Consider the following 9,298-nt stretch of genomic DNA (forward strand, 5'->3'; position numbering starts at 1 on the left):
TCTGGGCAAGTTTAGGTCATAGGTGGCTGGAGCAGGGCTGGAAGAGACTGAACCCTCCCTTAGAGGAGCGAGGGGGAAGCCTACCTTCCAGTGTCCCTTTTTCCTCACAGCAGAGGCATGTAAGCCTGGCAGGCTTTAGCTCAATGACCTTCCTATTCACTATTGAAGTAGGACCCAGATGGATTCTTATGAGACCCCTTTGGGGCGTTGGAGCCTTTAAGGGTGTATCCTAAAAGCTGGTAGTTCACCTGATCTCTATTGGGCTTTTTCTGCCTCTTGGTACCTTAAAAGCCATGCTCAGAAGATCTTGCTGAGGGGTTTGAGGATCCCCATCTGCCTATATAAACCTTTTCCATATATCTGGAGCTATTTGGAAAAAGACAAAACAGTGTTATTAGCTGGATCAAATAAAAGAAGGTAGAAGTTTGCCGGAGACAAGATGACAAGATGCTTTCTTGAATAAGAGGTCTTTAATCCCAAGATGAAATAGGCATCTTCATTATAAGGCATGCTGAATTGCAGTCATATTTTGTTACAAATGGGCTTTCCCCATTCTTTTTCTATTAGATCCATCACACATATAATTTGACTTGCTAGGGAAGAGCTATTTTTTAACTGATAATTCAACAGCCTTCTTATCCCTCTACACCATAATTGAGTTGATTCGCTTTTCCTTTTAAGAATGCATGAGACCTTATGAATCATTTGGATGAAGATAAAAGGCTTGTCTTATTTTTTCATTAGGTTACCCTTTGGTCTGTGACAGCCAGATGAAGGAGCCTCCTCCATTATTTCCAGGGAGTGACAAGGAAGCCTCACAGCTGGAGCAAGAATATGTCCATCGGGTGTATGAAGAGATCGCTGGGCACTTCAGCAGCACAAGACACACTCCCTGGCCACACATCGTGGAGTTTTTGAAAGCTTTGCCAAGTGGTTCAGTAGTGGCTGATATTGGATGTGGAAATGGAAAATATCTTGGCATAAATAAGGAATTATTTATGGCAAGTAATTTTTGCTTCTGGGTTTCTTTCTACTTTATTTGTCAGGGTATTATCACCTTCTTCCTCATGATATAATGATGTCTTTTTAGGTTGCAGAAAAATTATAACCAACAAATTGAGAATTATGAACACTCCCATTCATTTTTGTTCCTGTAGAAATTTAAGAGCAACCCATTGTTTTTATTTTTTTTCTTCCTTTGGATTTTACTTGCAAAGAAGATTATTTTATCATAAAATTGTGTTTGTAAAAGCTCTTTACACAGTAAAGTTTTTATAGAAACTGTTTTCTTTGCTTAGATCCTCCTAGGTATGAGAAAGATAAAGCAAATATTTTCACCTGTCTTTTGTAAATAAAGAAACTGAGGCTCACAGAGATTATATTATTTCCCTGCTATCATATAATTAGGTAGCATAGGTTGAACTTGAACCCATGCCTCTGACTCCAAATCTAGTGTCCCTTTTACTCATAGTAAAACAAAAAGTGTTTAATATTTTTTGGTGTCTTATGTTGAAAAGACTGAGGATCAAGCAGATTAAAAAATTTGACTAAGGTAAAGGGTGTTAGACTCAAGATAACCCACTTCTTGTCTAATGTCAGAGTGTCCATTTTAGTTACTATATTTCCTTTTCTGTGGACCACTCTTTTGTTTCTGCTGTGTAGGATGTAGGAAGTTCTCCCTGCACTAATACATTACTATTATATAAATACTCATGTCAGCACTGCTCTGGACTTGGTGGTAAACACACAGTGCAATATACAGATGAGTTATTGTAGAATTGTGCACCTGAAACCCATATAACTTTATTAACCAATGTCACCCTGATTAATTCAGTAAAAACAAACAAACAAGCAAACTCAGTGTAATCTTAAAAAATGATATTGCTCCGTGAGGACTGAAGCTTCCCTTTCTCAAGATTAGGGGAGAAAGGTCTAGAGAAGAGCAGGTAAGGGGAATGAGAGCAGTCTATGTTCGAGGGCTATGGTAGTGTGACAATGCTTTCAAATCGATTTTTACTTCATCCCAGACATTGTGATATTGTGCACCTACATGAAGGAAGTTACTAGTGCTGTTGAGGAAAGGTATAGTTTGTGCATTCAGATAAAAGAATAACTTTTCATCAAGATCAGACATTAGTATTGGTATATTGTTATCATGCTTACAATTAAATTTTAGTTATAAAGAATAAGGTCTAGTAAGTTAAGTTTGTTCCTATTGAAAAGGAAATGGGTTTTTGATATGTCACTTAAAATCACGACTCTAAGCACGGTTCAAAACAAGGTGATACCTTCTGTGTTTTGAGGTACTACTGTACGAAACTGTTTCTCAGTAAGTTCTGCTTCTGCTCTTTCCTGATGATATTCCTGGCTTTATGTATTTTGGTATCATTTGTGGCAGTGAAATGAGGTGGAAGTCAACCTCACTTTTAGTCATAATGATAAAATTGTCCTGTTACAATTGAGAAAAATGATTACTTGGTAAACAGATAATTGAACCGAAGTCTGAAGGAAGCTGATTCCAGAAGGAAGAAGGAATGTATTTAAAAGAATTGGAAAGTCACAAATATCGTCACTCTCTTCTGTCTGCAATCATTTTGTCAGTGGCAGTCTGCATGCGTTCCTCCCCGTGTTATTCCTGAGCCTACCACCTTGTCTCATCTCTAAGGAAGGCTCAGTAGGGGTTGTTTCAGTGAACGAATGAAAACTGCTTTTGTGACTGTAGCTCTGGTTTTCAGTTGACCAGAAATTAGATTATTTATGATAAAAGGAAAATCTGCTTTATTAAGTTTGGAGGCTTCACCTTGGATGGGGCCATGACCCTTGATTGTATTTTGAGCAGGCATCCTTGAACATGAAAATATGTACAGTTTTCACATTCATGAGAGGATGTGACTGAGACATTCATTCTAGGTATTCAATTGTAGGATAGTCTCAGAATCTAAAAAATTCACTTTATTTATAATTTCTTTAACAAAATACATTTTAAAAATACCAGCTTGGGTTCTCTTGGAAATAGTTTTATGAACTGCCTTTCATTTCTCTAAGAAGAACACAGCATTGTCAGAACTAACCACAAAGCTGTGTACAAATCAACAGTAACAAAACCAGAGAGAAAACAGGTAGCCCCTAAGCACTCGCACAGACCCGGACGTGCACCGAACGTGCTGGCCTCACCTGCTTGGGAAGATGAGGGATGCTGTCCGCTGCCTTCAGTGTTGTCACCCCCGGGATGGTTTGGTTATACTAAAAGGTTTAGTTTAATATCATTTTGAAAATTTTTAATTCAGCAGTTTATTCCTGATGTATATATATTAGTAGTTTAGCAAAACAAAAATCATTAACTTTAAAAAATGAAATAAATTATTTTACTTGTTTGTTTTGGGATTTTATTTTCTGATTGCAGAAGTAATAGGTATTGAAAAGTAGAAGCAGGGAAAAACAACCAGCTGTTTTTCTGCTATCTGGGCCATCAGAATATAGTGTATATAGTGATGAGAGGTACCTTAGATCCTCTTTTTTGTAGATCCCCTCCAAAAACTAAATGTCTGTGTTCATGGGATAGTTTTTATTTTTAACTGTGTGATATTACAAAGAGATCTATTTATTTATTTATTTATTCATTTTTTTTTTTAGAGAGGAGAGGGAGAGACAGAGAGAGAGATAGAGGAGAGACAGAGAGAGAGAAGGGGGGAGGAGCTGGAAGTATCAACTCCCATATGTGCCTTGACCAGGCAAGCCCAGGGTTTCGAACCGGCGACCTCAGCATTTCCAGGTCGACACTTTATCCACTGCGCCGCCACAGGTCACAAAGAGATCTAGATTCTGAATGGTGATCAATTAGATGCCAATTAGGACCTCCCATTACCACCACTGTCATTTATATTCTAGTCGTTTGTTTCTATTCACTAATTTGAGTTCTGTTTGATACCTGTTAAAATAATAAATGCTGCCTTGTGAATTCTATATGCTGACTTTGTACTGGTTGTAAAAACCGAAAATATCCTGGTCTTAGACCATTTCACAATTAATATGAAATCTCTCTCATAACTTTAAGGTAAGGAATAAATCCATTGCTCTTAATTTCTCATGACATTTAAATATGATATGATGACTTCCTGTCTCTATTATAGATTGGTTGTGATCGTAGCCAGAAGCTTGTGGACATTTGCAGAGAGAGGCAGCTTCAGGCCTTTGTCTGTGACGCACTGGCTGTACCGATCCGCAGCGGGGCTTGTGACGCCTGCATCTCCATTGCTGTTATTCACCACATGGCAACCACAGTGAGTACTGTCTTTCTCTTCCCAAGAACTTGTAACTAACGTGGCAGGACATGTTCATGGAGTTTGCTGGTTTGGACCCTGTATTAGCTTTATTTTCTTTCCATTCTCCTATCACATTTTATACTGTTTGTTAAGAAAGCATGTGGAATGGGGATGAGTTCCATGGGAGTGGAACTTAGTTAAATAGAAGCCTCATGGAACTCTGTTTTTATTGCTATATGTTTGTCTTTTTCCTACCTTGAGTCTTACTCATCTTTAAATTTTTTCACTATATAGTTATTTTTAATGTCCAGAGTATATAAAATGAGAGCCAGAGATTTCTTTTCTCCCAGACTGAACTTTGTAAATTCTCAGTTGGCTTGTGAGGCCAATAGGAATACTACTTCTTATCCAGTCTGCTCTCTGGGAGGACTTCATTCAGATCCTCAGTGGTCATCTGAAGTTACGTTCTTCAACTTCACCAACACTTCTTTCTCGTGTTGCTCAATCCTGGCGTTGGAGAAACAAAACCTGAACAGAACTTTGCACATCTTCCCTTTCTTCAGCATCCACCAGGGCACTATACTGATTTTCCAGCTCAGGAGCCTTCAGGGCTTTAAACTTCTTCTCAGAGTCATCGACCGCTGGCCTTCGCTATGTTGTAGTAAGCCCGTCGATAGCAGGTGCATTTTTAGGAGAGCAGCCAACCTGGAGGGAGGGTCTCATCACGGGGTCAGGAATTAGCATCGGCCTTCGGTTTTGGAGTATGATTTCCCCAGAAGCTCCCCAGTCACTGTCTTTTAGAGCAAGTTTTTGCCCAGCCATCTTGAGACCCTTCAGACCCTGGCGGCCCTCGGTTCACAGCAGCCTGTGCCTCTAAATTATAGCTGTGAGCTGCAAGAGAATACCAGCTCTGCCTGCGTCCGCTCTCCCTCAGCCTCTGGGCTGCCTCGCTAGTCTGTTTCCCGTCTTTCTTCCCCATCTCCCATTCTCATCCCTGACATCACCATTCTGTTTTTCTCTTTTCCTGACTTTTTTCAAAAGTCAGGTTCTTAACTGGTAGTCAGTCATATGTCACTGATGCCTTTAATTAGTTACATGTGTTCTTAATTTTAAAATAAGCAAATTTATGTATACATATTAATTTTTTTCCCTTTTTATTGAATTTATTGGGGTGACACTGGTTAACAACATTGTATATTTCAGGTGCACAATTCTACAACACATTTCTGTGCTCTGTATTGTGTGCTCACCCCCAAGTCAAGTCTTCGTGCATCACCGTTAGGTCCCCCTATGCCCTCCTTCATTTCCCCAGCCTGCCCCCCTTGGCAACCACGGACAATTTTATATATTTTTTATAGGAAAAGAATCTTTTTTCCTGGGTGTCAGTGATTTCTCCCCCAATTTAAGCAATAACTTTCTAGGTCACCCTGTGATGGATTAACCAGCAGTTTTAGTATATCTGTGACTTTATGATCTTAGCTGAACTCAAAACAAAACAAAATGGAAAACCCTTTATGCTTCTATTTTATTAACAGAAATAAAAATTTCCATTTCCTTATTTCTTTTTTTTTTTTACAGAGAGAGAGTCAGAGAGAGAGAGAGAGATAGGGACAGACAGGAACAGAGAGAGATGAGAAGCATCAATCATTAGTTTTTCGTTGTGACACCTTAGTTGTTCATTGATTGCTTTCTCATATGTGCCTTGACCGTGGGGCTACAGGAGAGCGAGTGACCCCTTGCTTGAGCCAGCGACCTTGGGTCCAAGCTGGTGAGCTTTGCTTAAACTAGATGAGCCCATGCTCAAGCTGGCGACCTCGGGGTCTCGAACCTGAGTCCTCTGCATCCCAGTCCGACGCTCTATCCACTGTGCCACCGCCTGATCAGGCCATTTCCTTATTTCTTCAACACTATTTTTTTTTTTTTGACAGAGACAGATAGTCAGAGAGAGGGACAGATGGGGACAGACAGACAGGAAGGGAGAGAGTGAGAAGCATCAGTTCTTCTTTGTGGCATCTTAGTTGTTCATTGACTGCTTTCTCATATGTGCCTTGACTGGGTGATTACAGCAGACTGAATGACCCCTTGTTCAAGTGAGCCACCTTGGGCTCAAGCCAGCGACCCCGCGATCAAGCTGGTGAGCCTGCGCTCAAGCCAGATGAGCCCACACTCAAGCTGGCGACCTCAGTGTTTCGAACCTGGGTCCTCTGTGTCCCAGTCTATTGCTCTATCCACTGTGCCACCACCTGGTCAGGCTTCAGCACTATTTTTTAACTCCTCAATTACAGAACAAAATTTCCCTTACCTTTTTTTCCCTTTCTTGTTTTATATATAAGGTCTACCGGAAAGTTCTGTCCATTTTTATCACAAGTTTCGACACGTAAGCACATGTTTATTTGGTGCATGTGTGCCTCTCTATTTTTATCACTTAATGTATACATACTGACGTAGCAAATTAACTAAAAGTTGATTCACGTTAGTCTTACGTGTGAAGCGATAGTGTACCCATGGCTACTGATAAAATTCATTTACACCACTGTAATTTTTACGAATTTCAACAAGGAAGAAATGCTACAGAAGCATGTAGAAATTTATTGAAAGTGTTTGGTGAAGGAATAATACCGACTATCACTTGTTTTTGTCCTTCCAAAATTTTTGAAGGGCAAAAAATTCAAAAATGAAGAAGATATCAAACAAGTACTGGTTCAATTTTTTTGCATCAAAAGATAAAACATTTTTCGAAAATGGGATATACAAATTGCCCTCACGCTGGCAAGAAACCATTAATAATAATGGCAATTATATTATTTAATAAAGTTTATTAATGGTAAGAAAAATTTGTATTTTGTTTTATTCCAAAAACGGACAGAACTTTCCGGTAGACCTATATATAAGATACTTTGGGCTCTGGCCTATTAGCTCAGCGGTAGAGCATAGGCCTGGTGTGTGGAAGTCCTGGGTTTGATTCCTGGTCAGGACACACAGGAGAAACGACCATCTGCTTCTCCATCTCTCCCCCATTCTCTCTCTCTCTCTCTTCTTCTGCAGCCATGGCTTGGTTGGAGCAGCTTGGCCCCAGGCACTGAGGATGGCACCAAGTTCTCACCTTGGGCTCTAAAATAGCTCAGTTGCTGAGCAATGGCCCCAGATGGGCAGAGCATCACCTCATAGAGTGTTTGCTGGGGGGATCCCAGTCAGGGCTCATGCAGGGAGTCTTTCTCTCTACCTCCCTTCCTCTTACTTAACTAAAAAGAAAAGAAAAAGTATTTTATTAGATTTCTCTGGGCTGTTTATCCTCATTGAAAGCAGTCATATAGTCAGTTATATTCTTCTGTTTTCTCTCTGTGTCCTCCTCGTTGACAAGCGGCAATGTGTTTTCTGTTAGGAGCGCAGAATGGCAGCCCTTCAGGAACTTGTCCGACTCCTGAGACCTGGTGGGAAGGCACTCGTTTATGTTTGGGCAATGGAACAAGAGTATAATAATAAGAAGTCCAAGTATCTCAGAGAAAACAGGACTAGCCAAGGAAAAAAAGAGGAGACCGACAATGGTACATCAGTGGGACAGTTGTCTGTGCAGCAGATGCCTGACGCGGGCAATCAAGACTCCACATGTTCTGTCCCCTCCATGAATGACTTTCAGAAGGGAAGGCGCAATTCAGGGAACGTTGCCAAGTCCAAGCTGCCTATTCACACTAACAGGACTGCTTTTCATTCTCAAGACCTACTGGTTCCCTGGCACCTTAAGGGAAACCCTGGTAAAGAAAACCCTGTTGAGCCATCTGGCCCAGTAGAAACCCATGACCTGAGTCCTGTGTTTCATCGTTACTACCACGTGTTCTGTGAGGGAGAATTGGAAGCTGCCTGCCGGACTTTGAGTAATGTCAGTGTTCTGCAGAGCTACTATGATCAGGGGAACTGGTGTGTGATTCTTCAAAAAGTCTGATTATCTCTTTGAACATAAACAGGAAAGAAATGCTCAGCATTTTGTTTTGTTTTGTTTTAAATCAGACTGAATTCACTACCTTTTTAGTTAAAGAGAAAACTTTGTGGTAAAGTACCAAAGGAGTATGCCTGAGAGAAATTCAGAAGCACAGATTAGTTAGGAAACACTTTATCCATAAATGTAGGCTTCTGCTATAGGGTGGTGCGGCACGGTCTGTTAAAGTAATTGAAGTTGTTGGTCAAGTATTTAGGATCTGGGGTAAGTGTACAGCATTTTGAAGATAAGCTTTTGTTATAAATGAATTGTTATAAATTTGTTATAAATTACTAAATGAATTAAATTATGTGGAATGAATTCATTATGAAGTGAAGAAATCATACAATGCTTTAATAAAGAAAATTCCTGTTTAGTAGAACATTGTCTGAAATTTTATTTGTGATTGTTAGCTCCATAAAATCATAATAACAACCACCCTGTTACCATATCTGAGTAGCGTAGGGTATGACACATGGTAGGTGCTCAGTAAAATTTTAGCGAGTCAGATAACACCCATACATTAGTAGGACCTTTATCTAACAAATACCGAACCCCTGCTATGTACCAGCTACCTTTTTAAGTACGGAGAGGGGAGCAGTGGACAGCAGAGAACAAAGTCCTTGTGCTCATGGAGCTTAAGTTCTAGAAGGGAACATAGACAGTAAGCAAATAAATAAATGATGTGACGTGCCAGATAGTGATAAATGCCATGGGGAGAAAAAACGAGTGGGGTTTTACCTGGCAACAAATGATGATTTTGCTTTATTTTTTATTAAAAAAACAAAACATTTTATTGAATTTATTGGGGTGACGTTAGTTAATAAAATTATGTAGGTTTCAGGAGTACAACTTTATAATACATCATCTGAATATTGCATTGTCGCCCCAAATCAGGTCCCCTCCCTCACCATTTACCCGCCTCCCGCCTCCCCACCCCGCTTTCCTTCCTGCAGTCCCTGCTCTGTTGTCTGTGTCTATAACTTTTCCTGCTACACTTAATCCCTTCACCCTTGTCCCCCAGCCCCCAAACCCCACCCCTCTGACAGCTAAATGATTATTT

At 40.1% G+C, this 9,298-nt stretch overlaps 1 protein-coding gene across 1 annotated transcript in view; it reads left to right on the forward strand.

Annotated features, from left to right (window-relative positions):
• Nucleotides 1–8,600, forward strand: part of ALKBH8 (alkB homolog 8, tRNA methyltransferase) — a 46,701-nt gene extending 38,101 nt beyond the window's left edge. The window contains exons 10-12 of the mRNA XM_066253653.1: nt 745–1,001; nt 4,131–4,280; nt 7,645–8,600. Coding sequence (XP_066109750.1) covers nt 745–1,001; nt 4,131–4,280; nt 7,645–8,202 — 965 coding nt within the window. The 3' untranslated portion in view covers nt 8,203–8,600. The remainder of the gene's footprint in view (nt 1–744; nt 1,002–4,130; nt 4,281–7,644) is intronic.
• The last annotated feature ends 698 nt before the right edge of the window (nt 8,601–9,298 follow it).

The sequence above is a fragment of the Saccopteryx bilineata genome, chromosome 1 (genome assembly GCF_036850765.1).
Source record: "Saccopteryx bilineata isolate mSacBil1 chromosome 1, mSacBil1_pri_phased_curated, whole genome shotgun sequence".
In the NCBI taxonomy this organism is placed as follows: Eukaryota; Metazoa; Chordata; class Mammalia; order Chiroptera; family Emballonuridae; genus Saccopteryx; species Saccopteryx bilineata.